Source organism: Mobula hypostoma, chromosome 21 (assembly GCF_963921235.1).
Source record: "Mobula hypostoma chromosome 21, sMobHyp1.1, whole genome shotgun sequence".
In the NCBI taxonomy this organism is placed as follows: Eukaryota; Metazoa; Chordata; class Chondrichthyes; order Myliobatiformes; family Myliobatidae; genus Mobula; species Mobula hypostoma.
Genome location: NC_086117.1, coordinates 14,113,405 through 14,135,465, shown reverse-complemented (window position 1 = coordinate 14,135,465; position 22,061 = coordinate 14,113,405). Strand labels below are relative to the sequence as shown.

The 22,061-nt window shown below is 38.5% G+C and overlaps 1 protein-coding gene across 1 annotated transcript in view; it reads left to right on the top strand.

Moving 5' to 3' along the window:
• The window catches only part of c5 (complement component 5), a 103,609-nt gene that overhangs the window by 76,869 nt on the left and 4,679 nt on the right, over nt 1–22,061 (top strand). The window contains exons 30-39 of the mRNA XM_063073453.1: nt 587–739; nt 881–943; nt 4,520–4,604; nt 5,027–5,078; nt 7,381–7,483; nt 7,583–7,657; nt 8,924–9,029; nt 14,015–14,101; nt 14,865–14,954; nt 19,536–19,619. Of these exons, the coding sequence (XP_062929523.1) occupies nt 587–739; nt 881–943; nt 4,520–4,604; nt 5,027–5,078; nt 7,381–7,483; nt 7,583–7,657; nt 8,924–9,029; nt 14,015–14,101; nt 14,865–14,954; nt 19,536–19,619 (898 nt within the window). The remainder of the gene's footprint in view (nt 1–586; nt 740–880; nt 944–4,519; nt 4,605–5,026; nt 5,079–7,380; nt 7,484–7,582; nt 7,658–8,923; nt 9,030–14,014; nt 14,102–14,864; nt 14,955–19,535; nt 19,620–22,061) is intronic.

Sequence of the window (22,061 nt, the reverse complement as noted above, 5' to 3'; positions counted from 1 at the left end):
ATACAAAAATACCTTAATAATAAATAAATAATACTGAGAATATGAGTTGTAGAGTCCTTGAAAGTGAGTCCATAGGCTGTGGATAACATTTAAAAAGAAGGCAATGAGACTATGGCATGGTGCAGGGTAGCCTGATACCTGGTAAAGAATGCTGTTTCAGTGGTGGCCATTTAGTTAAAATGGTTTCAGATTAAACTGCATTAGTAAGACTGGTTGTACTACGAATAAACAAGAACTTTTTTTTCAGAAGTGTGAGGTTAGAAATTGCACTAGAAGTGAAAATTAAATGATGCACTATTGTTTGGATCTTATGGCAAGATTACTTTTCCAGAGTTAATAACATTGTTTCTGGAAGATCATGAATCAAATTTCGTACCAGACATGAAGGGCCTGTTTACAATTTTGTTTAAAACCAGGCTACACCTATTTTCAACAGTATGGCATGACTTTTACAGTGAAAATTAATTTATAGACCTTCATATATTGCACTCTTTTCTTTCTTGACATCCAGGAGTGAAAGACTTGTTTGATTTCAATGAGTTTCCATACACTACATTCTAAATGTTTAACTTTTTTTTATCAACAGGACACTGTAACAGCCCTTGAAGCTCTCACAGAGTATGTTATTAATATGAAACATTCTAAGCTGGATATGTCACTATCAGTTAACTACAAAAAGCTTGGCAATATACTTAATTTGGAACTGAATGAACAAAAGGCATTTTCAAGACCAATAGAGGCAAGTTACATTTGTGCTTTGGTTTGCTTTTACTGAAGTTTGGAAACTGGAATACCAAGGTTGCAAGATGCTTCATTATACCATTGCTTTTCATTGTAATAATATTGATAGGATTATGTAAACTTGTCTGATATTTTGCAGATTGAAAAAAATGATGATGTAGTTGTTGTAACCAGGGGCAGGACTGGCACAGCTCTTGTTAATGTAAGTAACAAATTTTTGTCATGACCTTATTTAAGAGAACAAAGGTGAACTCAAATAGTTACGGTTTGGAATCTAGATGGTTAAAATTATCCTGATTAGAAATCATTTGCTTTACTTACACTATGTTCAGGAATCAAATACACAAGGAAGAATTCAAATCCTTCATTATATTCTCTATGGAATGATAGGCTTCACTTTATTAAATTCTGATATACTGCATGTTCCATCAACTTGAGGAAGATCGATGATCATGACACGTGTCTGATCATCAAACTTCATTGATCAGAGGCAAAAATGCACATAGTTGGTCCATGACAAATTTACTTTTAATCCAAAATTCCAATTCTTGATCTTCCATGAGTTAATTACTTTCTTCGCATCATTGCCGTCTCTGTATTATAATAACCTATAGATGTGTGGCATCGATCACAAAGTGACTGATTTAGTGATACCTGCTCAATCTCCCACATAAAAAAAAGCTTTCAGAGGGAGAGAATCAGAATTAGGTTTAATATCACCGGCATATGTTGTGAAATTTGTTAATTTTGTGGCAGCAGTACAATGCAATACATGATAAATATAGAAAAAAACCTGAATCTCAGTGAGTATATATGTATTTTAAATAGTTAAGTTAAAATAAGTAGTACTAAAACAGATAACTAAAAAAAATAGTGAGGTAGTGTTCATGGGTTCAATGTCCATTTAGAAATTGGATGGCAGAGGGGTAAAAACTGTTCCTAAATTGCTGAGTGTGTGCCTTCAAGCTTCTGTACCTCCTTCCTGATGGTAACAATGAGAAGAGGGCATGTCCTGGGTGGAGGGCATCCTTAATGATGGACGTCACCTTCCTGAGGCATGACTCCTTGAATATGTCTTGGATACTACAGAGGCTGGTACTCATGATGGGGCTGACTAATTTTGCAAGTTTCTGCAACTTACTTTGATCTTGTGCAGTAGCAGCCCCCACCCCATATCAGACAGTGATGCAGCCAGTTAGAATGCTCTCCACAGTACATCTGCAGAAATTTTCGAGTGCTTTAGGTGACAAACCTAATCTCCTCAAAGTCCTAATAAAATATAGCTGCTGTCTTGCCTTCTTTATAGCTGTATCAATATGTTGCAACCAGCTTAGGTCCTCAGAGATATTGACACCCAGGAATTTGAAATTGCTCACTTTGTCCACTTCTTCTAGTTATGATAGATAAAAATAATGACACAATCAATATGAATTACTATACAATAAAACTGCTAAATAGTTTTGTGAGATCCACTCACCAAAAATTTGAGTGATCTTAGAGTCTGTGCTTCACAATGACCTAGTCATCATCTTCACAACAATTTTGGTAATATATATTAACATTGATAACTTGCAATGTCCAGATTCCAATTCTTTTTTCCCTGTTTTTGATAAAGCACTATTGTTACACCCAAAAGGATTTTTATCATATTCTCATTTTATTCAATCACAAACAAGAGAAAATCTGCAGATGCTGGAAATCTAAACAACACACACAAAATGCTGGAGAACTCAGCAGGCCAGGTAGCATCTATGGAAAAGAGTACAGTCGATCTTTCAGGCCGAGACCCATTTTGTGTGTGGAACTTTGTCTTTGCTACTTCTTTGCACCTTTTGTATTAATAGAGTATATGCTTCACCTTTCCAACATCTATGATAGATCATTGCACAACTAAACATACTGTGGAAAGCTCATTTGTAGATTTTGAAGCTTCGACTTTTATTTATAAGATCTCAGAGCAGAAGAAAAAGAGACAGTGGAGAACCAATACTCTTACAATTATACTTGACATTTTCAATTTACATTGAACTATATTAACTTATTACAGAACTAGTAATTGGTTTAGTGCACCCCCTAATTACAGATCAAATAAACTTGTATAACTTTAAAATTTTTCTAGGATAAATATATATCGCATGCCAATTTAGACTCAGTGGCCTCTTTATTATGTACTTCCTGTACCTACAGAGTAGCCACTTGGTGTATGTTTGTGGCCTTCTACTGCCAAAGCCCATCCACTTCAAAGTCCAACACATTGTGCATTCAGATATGCCCTTCTGCACACCACTGTAGTAATGTGCAGTTATTTGAGTTACTGTCACCTTTCTGTCAGCTTGAACCAGTCTGGCCATTCTCCTGTGACCTCTGTCATTCACAAAGTATTTTCACTCACAGAACTGCTGCTCACTGGATGTTTTTTGCTTCTTGCACTGTTCTCTGTAAGCTCTAGAGACTGTTGTGTGTGAAAACCCCAGGAGATTGGCAGTTTCTGAGATACTCAAACCACCCCATCTGGCACCAACAATCATTCCACAGTCAAAATCACTTAGATCACATTTCTATCCTATTCAAATGTTTGGTCTGAACAACAACTAAATCTCTTGACCACGTCTGCATGCTTGTATGCATTGAGTTGCTTCTACATGATAGGCTGATTAGATATGTACATTAACAAGCATGTGTACAGGTGTAGCTAATAAAGTGGTCACTGAGTGTATATTATAAGAAACTGGTTTGGTCCCAGTTGGGACTTTGCACCTCTTTTTATTCTACTTTAGGAAAACAATTAAAGTCTGGAAAGGATGCATATAAGATATACTAGAATGGTACTAGAGTCTGTGTAAATATTTGTGAACAGACTGAAAAGGTAAGTGTAAATCAAAAGCAAATTGCAGACGCAGGACGTCTGAAATGTAAACCGAAAATGCTGAAGACACCCAGCAGGTCAGGCAGCATCTGTGGAAAGAGGAACAGAATTTTGGATCAAAGATTCTTTATCAGAACTGGGAAAGAGAAAGCAGTTGGTGAAGTTAACTATTTACTTTCTCTCTTAAAGGAAGGGATTGAACCATGGTTAAAATTATCCATATACTTGTAGCACTGTAGTTAAGTTCTTGTCATTTTTTAGATCAATAGAAAATGAGCAGTGACCTGAGTTTGAGGCTAAGCAAGCACCAACATTAGAATTGAAGCCAATTTAGTCCTCAACCAACATTGCAATATTCAAGCCGTAGGGGTTTCTAATTAATTTTGATGTAACTAATTTTTGTTTACCATGACCGAGCGAGAAGCGAGAACAAAAAGTAAACTGTACTATTTGTAGCACTATTGTATGATTGACTAATTTTATGTAAACCAAAAAATAGAACAGCATTTTTGCTTAATAGATTATTGTAAAGTATGGGTCATCTACAAAACTCATATCTATTATCTGATCACAAACAAGGAAAATCTGCAGATTCTGGAAATCTGAGCAACACACACAAAATGCTGGAGGAACTCAGCAGGACGAAATGTCAACTGTATTTTTTTCCATAGATGCTGCCTGGCTTGCTGAGTTCCGCCAGCCTTTTGTGTGTGTTGATCTATTATCTGATTAATTTTATTCCCATGCTGAGTTAGAATAGATGGACCAAAAGAATTTGTGTATAACTTGCTGGGTTAAACCCCTTCAATCTACTACAATATTCAGCAAGAACTGTAAGTTAGAAGATCACATACTTAGATTTTGTTTTCATAAAGCTCGGATAAATAAGATTGGATCTTATTTCTTGCACAGATGAGAAGGGTATATTATGTCAGGGGCACATCCAGTGAAACTTGTCACTTCTCTCTAAAAATGGAAGCCAAAAGAATTATTTCAAGTGAGTATACACATATTATGGCAAATCATTTTCATATATTTTAATATGTTTAAGGTTCACCTGATACCTGGCCTTGAGCCTTGTTTTCATTAAACTGGCCAACAGCTTGCCGGTGAAGATCATCAGAATCGTGGCACTGCCTTCCTTGCGGGTCTGGGAAGGAAGCAGAATGTAATCGGAGTGTGCATCAAAAGAGTTACCATTGATTGGGAGATTGGGGAAGCAGGGGAAACCTCTAAATACTAGCAGGCTTTTTTTAAAATGCTTCAATATAGTTTCAACCATGTAATTTCCACTGGAACTACAGTTTGATTGTAAGCCAAATGTTATCTGTCTGTTATTGCTATTATTTTCAAAAATATATTTATTCATGATTCAGTTCACTCAGATTTAATAATAACAGCGGTGGTCTTTATTTTCAGGTAAAAGACCTGCAGGAGTGGAGAAAGCTTATCGCCTGGAAGCTTGTGTGAAGTAAGTGTTGGGTGAGTGGAGTAGTGAGGGAAGTGGTATGGTGGTAGGCAGAGGTCTAAGTAAAGTAGGCTAACTGCTAATTGTAGAATTGCAGCATTAACATAAAGTTCTGGAAAGGTGCACTATTTGTGGCAAAAAAACATACTTTGAAGAAGGATGCACCTGGAATGTCAACTTATCTGGTATTTTCACAGAGGTTGCTGACTGCTGTTTGAAGCATGTCCTGTTTTGGTTTAAGCTTTCCAGCATTTGTCAGTTCAAGGTTTTCATTTGTGGTCTTAGAGTATATTTTAAAACTGTCTCTGAATAGTCCCCTCTGTATGAATTATCATAATGATTTTAGCTTTCAACTGCAATCTACTGAGATACTGTACAGCTGAAATAAGCATCACTATAAGGATGCAAGAAGATGAGGCTCCTTCACCAAGCATAATAGAGAAAAACATAAAGGGTGGAAACTGGCAAGTCCTGATTCTAGGAATTGCAATACTGTACCCATCAGTATTAGGCCACAGTAGTAACTAACCTTCAACATCCCAATCCATCAAAATTATTGTCCCACTTCTATAACATGCAATACACTCAGTGGCTACTTTATTAGGAACCACCTGTACCTCTCTTAATAACAAGGCATTTTTGCCCACAGAACTGCCAATCACTGAATTTTTTTTCTATTTTTTGCACCATTCTCTGTAAATTCTAGAGACGGTTGTGTGTGGGAAAACTCAGGAGATCAGCAGTTTCTGAGATACTCAAACCACCTTGTCTGGCACCAACAATCATTCCATATTCAAAGTCACTTAGATCTTATTTCTACCCCATTCTAGTCTGAACAATTGAGGCTCTTGACTATGTCTGCATCCTTTTATGCATTGATTTGCTGCCACATGATTGGCTGATTAGATATTTCCATTAACAAGCAGGTCTACAGGTCTACCTAATAAAGTGACTATTGAGTGTATATCTTCACAGTAATAGCAATAATAGTGATAGGTAATATTTATGTACTCACAAATAGAAAATTTCTTAGTATTACTTCTATGAGACAGTACAATAGCATACTGGTTGGTGTAACACTTCACAGCACCAGCTGTAAGATCAGAGTTTGATTCCTACTACTTTCTTTAATTTCTCCCTGTGATCGCGTGGGTTACCTCCAGGTGCTCCAGTTTTCTCCCACATCTTAAAAAGTAGGTTAGGGTTCGTGAGTTGTGAGCACGCTATGTTGGCACGGAAACCGTGATGTCACTTGCAGGCTGTCCAACACAATCCTTGCTGATTTGATTTGACACAAATGATGTACTCCACTCTGTTTCAATGTACATGTGACAAATAAAACTAATCTTTTTCCATTTCTAACCAAAATACTTGGAAATAAAAACACCTCATTTGTCAGAATAAGCTCATATACACAGCAGCTGTTAATCTTAGTTCCATTATAACACAGCCCAATGCTTACTTCTATTATAGAAATAGGCTCAATATTTATAATAGGAAAATCCTTTCTATTAGTCTATTAGCGTATAGGTTGCTTCTATGGCTAAAGAATACATTTGCTTTTCTATTGCTAACAAATAAAGGCAAGGAATTGTTCTATTAGAACTATATTGTTCTTTGGAGTCTGTACACTAGGAACTAAGTAAAATACTGAAATCACTTAATATAACAGATTTCAGCATGATTTGACCATTAAACCAATTCCCCAGGTACAGTCAAGCCCAAATCTTAGGGGGTAAATAGCTGGTGCCTTTGATGGATTTCATCATTAAGCCAAGGAGCGAGTATTTTGAACTAACGTAAGCAAAGAACTTAAACAGAGTTGCTATTCCCACACTTTTAGATTTGGTCTCCAAAGAATTTGGAGGAAGTTTTATTTCGTGAATCATTTTCTGATGAATTAAGTTAGTTTTAGATATGATAACTAATAGGTAGATACTTCATTGATCCCAAAGGGAATGACAGTGTCACAGTAGCATTACCAGTGCACAGATATACAAATATTAGGAGAGAAGTAAGAAAGAATAAAAAATAAGTTACCTCAAACAGTCTAACAGGAGGAGGTCATCACTTCCCTGGCTATAGATTGACTCATTATAGAGCCTAATGACCGAGGGTAGAATGACCTCATATAGTGCTCACTGGGGAGTCAATAGATGTAACCTAAAGATTTTTACTCATGTATATGAAGGATGTAAGAAATAAAGTCAATTCAATTCAATGTCAAAGTCAAATTTATTATCAAACTACATGTATGTTACCATGTACTACCCTGTTGACTTATTTTTTAAATTCTTGTTTCTAGATATGAACCAAGATCTGAAGATGATGCTTTGGAATCAGACCATTCTGTAATGGAGATAACCCTGAACACAGGCCTCTTGCCAGATGACGATGATTTAAAAACAGTTAAGCACTTATAAATACATAGCTTCTTATTTAAATTTCAATACAGTAATATAAATTATTTGATGATGAAATGTTTTGTTTTGTTTTCATTTTCATAGTTATTAAATGGAGTTGACAGTCTTATTGTGGACTACAGAATATCAGATAGAAGTGTCATTCTTCAAGTGGAAGCAGTAAGAAATATAAGAATTAATTTATTGTTTTCTTCTCTGTTAGAAGATAGAACATAGTACAGTACAAAAACAAACTGTTCTGCCTTCAATATTGTGCCAAATTAATGATTGCTAAGGACACCTAATTAAATAAATCCCTTCTGCCTGGACACATCCATATCTCTCTGTTCTCTGCATGTTCATATGCCTACCTTCAAGGCTCTTAAATGGTTGTATTATACCTTCTCTCTACCTCTACTCCTGATACTACATTCCAGGTACCCACGATTCTTTGTGTTTAAAAAAAAAACTTGCTTCATACACCTCCTTTGAATTTCCCCCCCTCACCTACAAGATTTGTTATGTGCCGTGTCGTATTGACTTGGGCAGTCTTGGCAAATTTTTCAACAGAAGTGGTTTGCCATTGCCTTCTTCTGGGAAGTGTCTTTACAAGACAGATGACCCCAGTAACGATCAATTTTTTTAATAGCTTTTCTGCCTGGTTTCAGTGGTCGCATAACCAGGACATGTGATCTGCATCAGCTGTTCATACGACCATCCACCACCTGCACCGATGGCTTCACGTGACCCCGATCGGGACAAAGTGGGTGCTACACCTTGCACAAGGGTGACCTGCAGGCTAGCAGAGGGAAGGAGCACCTTACACCTCCTTTGGTAGAGACATATCTCCACCCGGCAACATAGCTACATGCCCTCTAAAGTAAAACATTTCTATCCTGAGAAAACGATACTGGCTGTCTGATATGCTTCTCATAATTTGATAAACCTCTATCAGATCTCCCCTCAGACTTCAGCACTCCAGAGAAAACAATTCCAGTTTATCCACCCTCTCCTTATAGCATATGTCCTCTAATCCAGTTAGCATCCTGGTAAACCTCTTCTGTACTTTCTCTAAAACTTTCACATCCTTCCTGTAATGGCGTGACTAGAACTGAATGCAATGCATCAGATGCTGCCAAACTAGAGTTTAATACAGCTGTAACAGAACTTATGGGCTTTTGAACTAATTGTCTCAACTAATAAAGGCAATCATGGCATATGCCTTCTTTATCATCCTATTAACTTGTGCAACCACTTCCAAGGAGCTCGGAGTGTGGACAGCAAGACTCCTTATTCATCAATACTGTTAAATGTCTTGCTAAAAGAAAGACTTTCATTTACATTATACTTTTCAAGACAACAAAATGTCCCAAAGAATTTCCCTTACACTGAGTCCGGAAAAAAATGGTCTTAAATTTTCAGCTAGTTGCTTTCTTTTTCCTTTAGATTCCATCAGAATACGACTTCTGTGTTGCATTCCGTGCCTTTCAAATTATTGAAGTTGGAATGGTAACCCCATCTCCTTTCACAGTTTACAGCTATCATTCACCAGGTAACATTATTCTCTGTTGTGCCAAATGCAGTGAATATCAGACAATTATTTTTAAATCCAGTCTACCTCATAAATGAGTATAAAGTGGGCAAAATGATTGAATTGATTGAATGAATGATGCAAAGTGATTGAATACTGCAATTTGAGAAGGAGAAGCCTAAATCAGATGTAGCAGTATCACAGTGGAATAAAGGGAATTACAGAGGCCTGAGAGAGGAGCTTGCCCAGGTGGATTGGAGGAGCAGAGATGGCTGAAGTTTCTGGGAATAGTTCACCAGGTACAGGATAGGTATGTCCCACAGAAAAAGAAGGCCTCAAATGGCAGGGGTAGGCAACTGTGGCTGCCAAGGGAAGTTAAGGATGGTATAAAAGCCAAGGAAAGGGCATATAAGATAGCAAAAGTGAGTGGGAAGTTGGATGATTGGGAAGCTTTTAAAATCCAACAAAAGGCAACTATAAAATCTATAATAAATATGCGAGCAGACTAGCCAATAAAATAAAGCAGGATACCAATTTTTTTCAGTTATATAGATTAAAAGGGAGGTGAGAGTTGATATTGGACCACTGGAAGATGATGCTGGTGAGGTAGTAATGGGGGACAAAGAAATGGCAGATGAACTTAATGGGTACTTTACATCTGTCTTCACTGTGGAAGACACTAGCAGTGTACCAGAGGTCCGTGAGTGTCAGGGAGCAAGAGTGAGTGTCATTGTTATTACAAAGGAAAAAGTGCTAGGAAAATTCAAAGGTCTTAAGGTGGATAAATCACCTGGAACAGATAGACTACATCCCAGAGTCCTGAGAGAGGTTGCTGAAGAGATGATGGATGCATTGGTCATGATCTTTCAATAATCACTTGAATCTGGTATGGTCCTGGAGGACTGGAATATTGCAAATGTCACTCCACTCTTTAAGAAGGGAAGAAGGCAAAAGAAAGGAAATTATAGGCCAGTTAGCCTAATCTCAGTGGTTGGGAAAGTTGGAGTCTATTATTTAGGATGAGGTTTTGGGGTACTTGGAGACTAATGATAAGATAAGTCAAAGTCAGCATGGTTTCTGTCAAGGGAAATCTTGCCTGACAGATCTGTTGGAGTTTTTTGAGGAAGTAACAAGCAGGCTGGACCAAAGGAGAGGCAGTGGATGTCATTTACTTGGATTTTCAGAAGGCATCTGATATGGTGCCATATATGAGGCCGCTTAACAAGATAAAATACTATGGTGTTACAGGAAAGATACTGGCATGGATAATGGAATGGCTGACAGGCATGAGGCAGCGAGTGGGTATAAAGAGGGCTTTTTCTGGTTGGCTGCCAGTGACTAGTGGTGTTTCTCAGGGGTCAGGATTGGGACCGCTACTTTTCATATTGTTTGTCAATGATTTAGATAATGGAATTGATGTCTTTGTGACAAAGTTTGCAGATGATACGAAGATAGGTGGAGGGATAGGTAGTCCAGAGAAAGCAATGTGATTGCAGCAGGACTTAAACTTAGCAGGAATGGGCAAAACAGTGGCAGTTGGAATACAGCGTTAAGAAATGTATGATAATGCATTTTGATAAAAGGAATAATAGTGCAAACTGTTATCTAAATGGGGAGAAAACTCAAACATCAAAGAGGCAAGGGGAGTTAGAAGTCCTCATGCAAGACTCCCAGAAGGTTAATTTACAGGTTGAGTCTGTGGTAAAGAAGGCAAATGCAAGGTTGGCATTTATTTCAAGAGAAAGAGAATATAAAAACAAGGAGATAATGCTGAGGCTTTTAAGACACCGGTCAGGCCGCACTTGGAGTATTGTCAGCAGATTTGGGCTCCATTTCTCAGAAAGAATATATTGCCATTGGATAGAGTCCAGAGGAGGTTCACAAGGATGATTCTGGGAATGAAGTAGTTAACATATGAGGAGCATTTGGCAACTCTGAGCCTGTACTCAGTGGAATTTCGAAGAATGTGGGGGGATCTTATTGAAACCCACTGAATGTTGAAAGGACTAGGAAGGGTGGATGTAGACAGGACGTTTCCTATGGTAGGGGTATTCAGAACTAGAGGGCACAGCCTCAAAATTGAGGGGCAGCTTTTAGAACAGAGGTAAGGAGGAATTTGTTTAGCCAGAGAGCAGTGAACCTGTGGTATGCTGTGCCACAGACTGCGGAGAAGGCCAAGTCCGTGGGTATATTTAAAGTGGAAATTGATAGTTTCCTGATTGGTCAGGGCATTAAAGGATACGGTAAGATGGCAGGTGTATAGGGATGAGTGGGATCCGGGATCTGCCATGATGGAATGGCGGAGCAGACTCGATGGGCTGAATGGCCTAATTCTGCACCTATATCTTATGGTCAAAAATTATTCAAAAAGGTGAAGAGGTCCTGATTCACAAACCTATTTCTTATTTCACATTTTGTGTGAAATAAAAGTATGTTTTCCTTACTTTTTTTTGGGAGGGCCAAAAGACTTGCTTATTCACACTGGCTTTACATATTTCATATATCTTTCCAAATAAACTATTGAAGCTGTACTCTAAAAGTAGATTTCAAGAAGCTGTTGTTGTTTCTACTTGTATTTCTCTACCCTTATCAGATAACATACAAATCCAGAGTCAATTGTGTAGCCATAGCTATTTTAGTCAGCACCATGGAGAATACGTCAATGTGAATCTCTTATACCTTTTTGGGGAAAGATGGGCACAATGAATGAATGAATGCTGGGCAAATCAGGTTGTACTTGAGACAGAAACACATTTTATTTCTGTAGAAGCTGCAATTTACAAGGAAGGATTCAGAATAAGGTTTAATATCACTGGCATATGTCGTGAAATGTGGTGTTTTGTATCAGCAGTACATTGCAATACATGATAATGGTAACTGTAAATTACAATAAGAAATACATATCTTATAAGCAAATTTTAAAAGTACTTTAAAAAGAATGCAAAAAATATTGAGGTAGTATATATGGCTTCATTGTCCATTCAGAAATCTGATAGTGGATGGGAAGAAGCTGTTCCTAAAGCATGACTGTGTGTCTTCTGGCTGCTCTACCTCTTTCTTGATGGTAGCAATGAGAAGAGGGCATGTTCTAAATGATGGATGCTACTTTTTTGAGGCATTGCCTTTTAAAGATGTCCTTATTGCTGGGGAGACTAATCCCCATGATGGAGCTGTCTGAGTTTGCAATTTTCTGCAGCTTTTACTGATCCTGTGCAGTTGCCCTCCATATCAGATGGAGAATGCTGTCCACAGTACATCTATAGAAGTTTGCAAGAGTTTTCAGTGTCATACCAAGCCTCGTCAAACTCTTGATGCCACTGTCATGTCTTCTTTGAAAATGCATCAATATGTTGGGCCCAGGATAGATCTTCAGATGTCGTCACCCAGTAACCTGAAACTGCACATCCTTTCCACTGCTGACCCCTCAATGAGGAATGGTGTGTGTTTCCTTGTCCTCCCTTTCCTGAAGTCCACAACCAATTCCTTGGCCTTACTGATGTTGAATATAAGGTTGTTGTTATGATATCATTCAACCAACTGACCTATCTCGCTCCTGTACATCTCCTTGTCACCATCTGAAATTCTACCAACAATAGTTCTGTCATTGGCAAATTTATAGATGGCATTTGAGCTGTGTCTAGCCATACAGCTGTAAGTGTAGAGAGAGTAGAGCAGTGGGTTAAGTGTAGAGAGAGTAGAGCAGTGGGTTAAGTGTAGAGAGAGTAGAGCAGTGAGTTAAGTGTAGAGAGAGTAGAGCAGTGAGTTAAGTGTACAGAGAGTAGAGTAGTGGGTTAAGCACACATCCTTGAGGTGCACCAGTGTTCCCTGTTGGCAGAGAGGCGATATTATTTCCAATCTATATTGACTGTGGTCTCCCGAAGAGGAAGTCAAGGATCCAGTTGCAGAGGGAGATACGGAGGTGGTGGTTTTGGAGCTTATTGATTTTTACTGAGGGTATGATGGTGTTGAACACTGAGCTGTAGTCAATAAACAGCAGCCTGTAGGTACTGCTAATGCCCAGGTGATCCAAGGCCAGGTGGAGTGCAGTGAGATTGCATCTGCTGTAGACCCATTGTGATGATTAGCAAATTGCAGTGGGTCCAGGTCCTTGCTTGAGCAGGAGTTGATTCAGACCACGACCAACTTCTAAAAACACTCCATCACAGTAGATGTGAGTGCAAATGGTTGACAGTCATTGAGGCAGCTCAACATGCTCTTCTTGAGCACTGGTATGATTGTTGCCCTTTTGAAACAGGTGGGAACCTCCAATATAGGATAATGTATGGAGCATACTCCATTCTTCAGGAAAATTATTAATATCTCACCTGTGTAATCAAGCAATTATATGTCACTTATCAACTTTTAGCATTGTTGTTAAGAACTAATGTTTTAATAGGATTTTAAAGAATATTGCATGTCTGGAAGATTAAAGACTGGGAAGACATGATTTGATATCTGCTATGACATGAACCAATTTTCAAAGGAGGAATTTATCTGTTGTATTTCCTTTCATGTTTTCTACCAGTGCAACTCACTCTACAGTGACTGAAGATTGGCTGACATTTTTTTTAACAGTCACAGTGAAATTGTGAGTTTCAGATGAACGTCACAGGGATAACTTTGCAGAACATTTCTGAGAGTTTCCCTGATTTTAACAAATGAGAGAGAAGCATGATTTAACTAAGATATGTACTTCAATTTTCAGACAGCCAGACAGGCTTTCAGGAAAATCAGCAGCCCTGAATGTTATCATTATATGGTATTGTTTCTGTGATCCAAACCCAACACGTGAAATTAATTTACTCATTAATCTCAGAACTCCATTTTTCACTTATTCTTGACTTCTTTTAACTCTAGTTTTGGTGACCAAGTGGCTTGAAAGAGAATGGTATATATTTAATGACTTGTCAAAATGAAATTAAATTATTAATGCAAAATCTCATTTCAGTCAAATGAGGATTATTTGGAATTGATGTATTATATAAAAATCTCATTTTTTTCTGCAGACAAAAGGTGCACTATCTTTTATAACACAGTAGAAGATAATAAGCTTTTAAAACTGTGCAGAGGGGACGAGTGCAAATGTATGAAAGGTAAAACAATAAATCTTTTATTGTTCACTTTAGGGTTTCTGTTAATGAGTATTATATAGGAAGCATTGGCAACTAATAGCACATAGTGATATTGCTATGACATGAAATAAATTGACATTTATATTTCTTATGAATATAATTTAATAGTTTTACTGGTTGGGTTGAGTTGTTCTCTGATCTTGGCAATTCATTTGCAAATGTTACATCACCATACGAGGAGACATCATCAGTGCACTGTAATTTTGTGGTGTGTCCTCTGAATGCTTGGCCTTTATATACTTATCAATCAGCTGATTGATCACCATTACAGAAACTCAATTCTGATGTAGGGAGATGTCGTCACTTATTGGTTGTGTGGCAAACTCCATGCGTTGTGGCATGGAATTTTGCCCACATTGGCTCATAAATAGAATCGAGGTCTACTTGTCCATTTACAGAATTGTTTGCAGAAAACTATGCTTCTTGGAATTTGCCACTGATGATGAATTAACAGTGCACTGACGATGTCTTCTCATATGATGAAAGGTTCGCAAATGAATTGCCAAGATCGGAGAACAGCGCAACCCAACCATCAACCACCCAAGCTACACGTTTTTTAGATTATGAGAACATTATTATTTCCAATAGTTTTAATGCTATAACCAACTATAATCATTGATATAAACTAGAAAGATGTATGTTACCTACCATAGATAGCTATACTTATTTAGTGTGTGTTTTGAGTTAACTCTCAAGTTAAAAACAAAATTCTTCTATTGTTCAGCGGAGTGCAGTGAAATGCAGCCACCAATAAATACAACCCTTACTGGACGTGAAAGATATGAAGCTGTGTGCAGTAAAAACCCAGTTTATGGTGAGTACTTTATAATCTTGGAGTTTGCTATTTACTCCTACTTTCTGAAATAAATTCACTACTGAGCATAATTAATATATTACAAAACTACACTGCACTAACCCCAAAGCTATCCTAGGTCACAGATCACTTAACTACGTGATCAAGTGATCACCACTTCAACAAAATGTTTTTTTTTTCCTTTCCTTAAGATACCAGAGGTCACAAATTCCGACAATTCTTCAATTCTAGTTGTCCTTCACTGTTCTCAGGGCTTGGTGAGGTGGCACAGAAGTGATATAACATTTAATGCTACTACCTTACAACTCAAATCATCCTGATTGTATGGAGTTTGCATGTTCTCCTCGTGTCTACATAGGATTCCCTTAGCAACACACACAAAATGCTGGAGGAACTCAGCAGGCTATTGTGGAAGGAAACCGGAGCACCCAGGGTTCCCTCACTATTACACTGAACAATTTCTCCTTCAACACCACTAATTTTCTCCAATTCAAACCTGTAGCCGTAGAAATCACAACAGCCCAGCTACATCTATTCTTTCATTGCCTGTTTCAGTCCTACTCAGGACATCCCTGCAAATCTTGCTCTATTGCATCAACAAATATATTGATGCTGATTAAAACTCAAAAAAATTATGAAAATCAAGAAGAGAATCATTCAACATATCTGGACTGTGCCCCTTCATCAGAACTGGGAAATAAAGAGAGGCAAGTAGGTTTTCAGTAGAAGGTGGGAGGGATGATTGGAACAAAGGTGTTTTTTGTGATAGGATGATTTGAAATATTGTCATTTAAAGTAAACTTGGATAGCTATATGGACAGGAAAGGGTTATGGGCTGAGTGCAGGTTGGTGGGACTAGATGAGAGTAAGCATTCAGCACTGACTAGAAGGGCCGAGATGGCCTGTTTCCATGCTGTAATTGTTATATGGTTATATGGAAATGGCAGTTATTAGCACATCAGATTACTGAACTTATATCACATGTTGCTAATGGTAAGTTAGCGGAACAACATCACAAGAGTATGTATAGATGAAATCCTGAAGGGATCATTCAGCGAAGTCATATGGATAGAATTTAAGAATAAGGTAGTGGCAATTACTTTGCTGGATTTATACAATAGGTCTCCCAATAATCAGCAGAAAGTACAGGAATATATAGGTAAACAAATCACAGAAAGGTGTAAAAACTAAAGGGTTGTAGTAGTGGTAGATTTTAACTTTCCCATAAATAACTGAGCTTATCTTAGTGCAAAAGGTTTAGGCAAGCTGGAATTTGTTTACTGCATCCAAAAATGTTTTTGAAACAGGATGTAGATCATCCTGTCACTGAAGGAGCTCCACTTCAATCTATCTTTGGATGTGAAATGGGGCAAGTGTCAATTGTGGAACGGTTACAGTGACATATTCCTGTAGGTTTCAAGTAATAATAGAAAGGGAAAAGTGTTGCCCTCAATTTAAGATCCGAAATTCAGAGAAGACATCTAGCACAAATCAGGATTTGGCACAGTTTTAAGGTGCTTGGAAGTATATAAAGAGGAGATGTCAGGGGTAAGTTTTTTACACAGAGAGTGGTGATTGCATGGAATGGGCCGCCAGTGACGGTGGTGGAGGCGAATACAATAGGGTCTTTTAAGAGACGCTTGGATAGGTACATGGAGCTTAGAAAAGTAGAGGACTATGGGTAACCCTAGGTAATTTCTAAAGTAAGTATGTGTTCAGCACAACATTGTGGGCCGAAGGGCTGGTATTGTGCTGTAGGTTTTCTATGTTTCTATGTTCTATATGTCAATTGGGAGGGGATGCTGCAGGTAAAACAACATCTGACAGGTGGGACTTTTTTTATGATAGTTAACAGGACTGACATGACTCTGTAAGGGTGAAAGGCAAAGATGGCAAGATTAGAGGACTTAGGATGACAAAGTTCGTTGGAGATTTGATCTGAGAAAAAAAGAGGCATTTGACAGATATAGGCAATGACAATCAGGTGACTTCCTTGAGGAATACCAAGGGTGTAGGAGGGTATTTAGTAAAGGAATTTGCAGGATAAACAGAAATCAGGAAATATCCTTCACAGACAAGAGAAAATCTGCAGATGCTGGAAATCAAAGTAATACACACAAAATGCTTCAGGAACCCAGCAGGCCGGGCAGCATTTATGGAAAAGAGTAAAGAGTCGATGTGTCAGGTTGAAACCTTATCCTTTACAGATAAGATGAGGAGAAACTTAAATCAGGAGCAAGATAATAGCTAAGGCATAAAAAGGCATAAATCTATAGGTAGAGCCAAGGGGTGAGGGTGAGGTCCTGAATGAATATTTCTCATCTGTTTTCACCATGGAGAAGAATGTAGTGGACAGTGAGTACAGGGAAGGATACATTGATAGTCTGGAGCATGCCAATATTAAGCAAGTAGAAGTGCTAAATGTCTTGGAATGCATAAGAGTAGATAAATTCTCAGAGTTAGATTAAATCTATCCCAGGGTGCTATGGGAAGTAAGAGAGTACTAGAGCCTTGATGGAAAGTTCCTCAACTTTATTTACCACGAGTGAGGTACCGGAAAACTGGATGATAGCTAACATTGTTCCTTTATTTATGTGGTGGGCATATGTCTGGTTGCTGCAGGCCAGTGAGCTTTAGGTCAATGGTAAGGAAATTAGTTGAGAAAATTCTAAGAGATGGGTTTCATGAAAAGCAAGGGCTGATGGTGAAAGGGATGGTTAAAACAAAGGTGTTTTTTTGTGATAGGATGATTTTTGTGATAGAGGTGGTCAATATTCTGTCTTATAATTTGATGGAGATTTTTGAAGATATAAGAGAGATGAATGAACCCAGGTCAGTAGCTGTTGTCTATATGGACTTAAGTAAGGCTTTTGAAAAGCCGCCACATTTTAGGCCTTTCCAGAAGTCTAAGATACATTAAAATCAAGGTGATCTAGCCAATTGGATTCAAAATTGATTTGGTTATAGGAAGCGAGCATGATGGTGCAAGGATGCTTTTTGATGAGAGATCTGTAACTATTGGAGTACTGCAAGGATTGGTGCTGGGAGCTTCACTGTTACTGATATGTATTAAAACCCTGGATATGAATGCAGGACGTATATTGGTAAATCTGTGCATGGCATGAAAATTGATGGTCTGTAAGGCTACAAGAGGATATAGATCACTTGGAAGACTGGGCAAAAAAAATTGGCAGATGGAATTTAATCCCAACAAATGTGAGGAGGTCAAATGAGGATAGGATATATACAACAAATAGCAAAGCATTAAGGAATATTGATAAACAGAGAAACTTAGGGATCCCATAGTTTCCTGAAAACAGCAACATGGCAATAGAATGGTGAAGAAGGCATATTGCATGCTTCATAGGTGTGTGGGGGGGTATAGAATATAAAAGCTGGGACATTATTTTCAGCTTTTCATAACTCTGGATAGGCTGTACTTGGAGTACTGTGTACAGCTCTGGTTGCCACACTACAGGAAGGATGTAATTGTGGTGGAAACACTGCAGGGGAGATTCTCCAAAGTGTTGGGAAGAGATTGGAAAGGCTTGATTTGTTTTGGCCTGGAGTGAAAGAGGTTGAGGGGTGACTTGACAGAAGTGTATAAGATTATGAGAGGCATAGATAAGCATAAATAGCCAAAACCTTTTGTTTCCTCTTGGTAGTGGTACTAAAAACAACAGGGCATGGGTTAAGGTGAGAGGAAAGATTTTTAAAGTGGATCTGCATGGTCATTTATTTTTCATAGGGTGGTTGATGTCTGGAACATGGTGCCAGAGGCAGTGGATTCAAACAAAATTACTATGTTTAAAAGGCATTTAGACAAGCACTTAATCAGACAAGATGTAGATAGATGCAACTTTATTGTAGCAGACATCCCACCCTGATAAAACTCATTTCAGGGAGGTAGCACCATCAATTTGTGGGAGACTTCCGGGAGAGGTGGATGTCTGCAATAGAGTAGCTCCTTAGCAGCTAGCCAGCTAGTTTAAATAATGTTAGCTATGTTAATGAACGAATGACACCTGTTAAACTCACCTCAACATGTCTTTTACAGTCTTAACCCACCATGGGCAATAGAAAAGTCACTGTTGTAAACAGTGCAGCGAGCAACACTGTCATTATTTTGACCCCTATTAGGCAGGGGTACACTTTAGTGTAGTCTGGGGTGACGTACGTTTTATATTTTCTTTTTTTGGAACACTCTGCCACTCTGACTTTTTTGGAACTCTGTCACTCTTTCTCTCGTTCGTGGTCCCTCTCACTTGTGCTCGCTTTCTCGCGCTTGCTTTCTCGCTCTTGCTCTCACCCTCACGCTCTCTCTTGTGGACGCGCTCTCTCGCGCTTGCTTTCTTGCTCTTGTGCTCGCTCTCTCGCTCTTTCTCGTGCGTTCTCTCATGCTTGCTCTCAAAAAAATCAATTTCCGGGACATTGTATATAATTTGCGGGCATCAGGGAGCCACTATTAATATGCGGGAGACTCCCAGAACTTCGGGGAGAGGTTGGATGTCCGCACATACATGTCCAGGCTCCATCTTTTTGTTATCTTTAGAATTTTAACTTTTTAAAAATTTTATACAGCCTACAGGTTGCAAATTTTGTCTTCCGAGGAGCAGATCAATTTCATCAAGTACAACGCCACTATTCAGGAAATATATATGACAGGTTTGTTCTAATTTGAATAATATTGCACTGAATTCTTTAGATGTTCTGTACTCCAGAACAAGAAATAACATGTTTTTTTTTATGGATCAGCTAGCTTATTTACTTGTTGTACACTCATATCTACCAGTCACTGGCAGATACGATGGACTTGAGTTGATGACTAATCCAAAAAGAAATATTAAATAAAGCAAAGTAAAATGATGCTGATGCTGGAAATATGAAATAAAAACAGAGAATGTTGTAAATACTTAACCAGTTAAGCAGCAACTCTGGAATGCCAAAAAAAAGCCAATGTCTCAAGTTGTTGAAACTTCTTCAGAGCCAAGAAATACAGAAAACGTGTTTGTGAAGACAGCAGAACAGAGCAAGGAGTCTCAAAGTAATTCCTTCAGTATATTAAAATGGGGAGGGAAAAATCTGTAATGGTGTTAGAAGCTCATTGAAAGTGGCATGAAATGATGATCTGTTGGATAAGAATTTATTTCTTCCTATCTCAAATCCATGCCTCCTCCCTAGTTAAGAAACTTCACAGATACAATGTGACACCTCTGATGTCCTATGAGGCAGTTTCCCAGACCTAACAAGGGACATGCAATCTCTGTACCTTCATCTCACACCAGAATGGAATGGGGACTGCCCGTTGCTCCCTCAAACAGAGTCCAAACCAGTTCCCATTCATCTATACATCATTCACCTGGCTGAATTTATTTTTGCATTTGGCAACTTCTCCTTCAACTCTACACATTTTCTCCAGGTCAAAGATGTAACAATGAAAACAGACATGGAAAAGTTCATGTTTCAATCCTACTCAACCCCCCAGTTGTTTCAGGCAGATGGGGCTTGTCAGCTTGTCTAGGAGAAGGAAAACTCTGATCTCAAACCACCACTGCCTCCATTTATGTGAAAGGCTTCAGGAGTAAACCACGAGGAAAAATCCAGAGCTGTTAGTGCCTAAGGCAGTCCTAGGTTTAGTTCAGTGCTGACTGGCAACTCCTGCAACACTGCTAGTGCTGGACTTTATCAATAGCTGCTGTTCTTTTGGATTCATCAGCTGCGTGGAAAGTGTGGACAACAGCTTGTTCACCATATCAAACTGCCCTGGCTTGTGTTTCATATATGCAGCTGGGTTGCAACATCTATGGTTGATCCCAACCAACAAAGGGCCTCAAGCCCTCTCTCTCTCTATTTTTTAATCTGCCATACTGGTGACAATATTACTGCTGCTTCCTGGATGCATAAAAAATTGTAAGTTCATTTACTTCCACTGATAATTTCCACCTTAAACAGATGCTGGAAATCCAGAGTAATATACACAAGATGCTGGAGGAACTCAGCAAATCAGGTAGCATCTATAGAGAAGAATAAACAATTGATGTTTCAGACCAAGACCCTTCATCAGTACTGGAAAGGAAGGAGAGAGCAACGAGAATTAATTTCCTCCTTGCTCTCACTTTTGCATGGTCCATCCCTGATGTTTCCCTCCCCTGTCTGAATGGCTCTGCCTCCATCTCAAGTAGGTTAGTAACAAACATGCATTACAACCTCACAGCTATATCGACCTTACTTCCTCCCATCCTGTCTCCTGTATGAACACCATTCCATTCTCCCCTTTACTCTGCTCTGGCACACTCATTTCCTTGATGAGAAATCTCGGAGATTTCCTCCAATTAAACCAAATTTTCCATCCACATTTGTTAATAGGACCCTTGACCAAATCCTATTTATTCCCCATACTTCTTATTTCCCCTCTCTTAAACAGTGCAAGCACAGAGTTTGTTCAGAAGTTCTGCTGTAGGATATATGTATATCAGTAATATTAACTCAGTTTTTTTCTCTCTCCACTGTCACAGCCTGACCTGTTTTACATTTCTGACAGCCCTGAGCTGAATTTCACAACTTTTACAAGGCCTCTTGTTTGTTTTTCCTCCCTCTATCCTCATTAATCTATGAACCAAATGGCTTCATTAGAAGAATGAGAGGGGATCTTATAGAAACATACAAAATTTTGAAAGGGATATATAAGATAGAAAGTTGTTTCCATTGGTAGATGAGACTAGAACTAGGGGACATTGCCTCAAGATTCAGGAGAGAAGATTTAGGACGGAGATGAGGAGAAACTGTTTTTCCCAGAGAGTGGTGAATCTGTGGAATTCTCTGCCCAGGGAAGCAGTTGAGGCTTCCTCATTAAATTTATTTAAGGAATAGATAGGTTTTACATAGTAAGGGAATTACGGGTTATGGGGAAAAGGCAAGTAGATGGAGCTGAGTTTACGGACAGATCAGCCACGATCTTATTAAATGGCGGGGCAGGCTCGATGGGCCAGATGGCCTACTCCTGCTCCTATTTCTTATGTTCTTGTGTTCTTATTTTCACCATGAAAACATGGCCTTTGCTATTTAAAATTTTATCTCTTTCCGAGTCTTTGATCTAACACCATAACC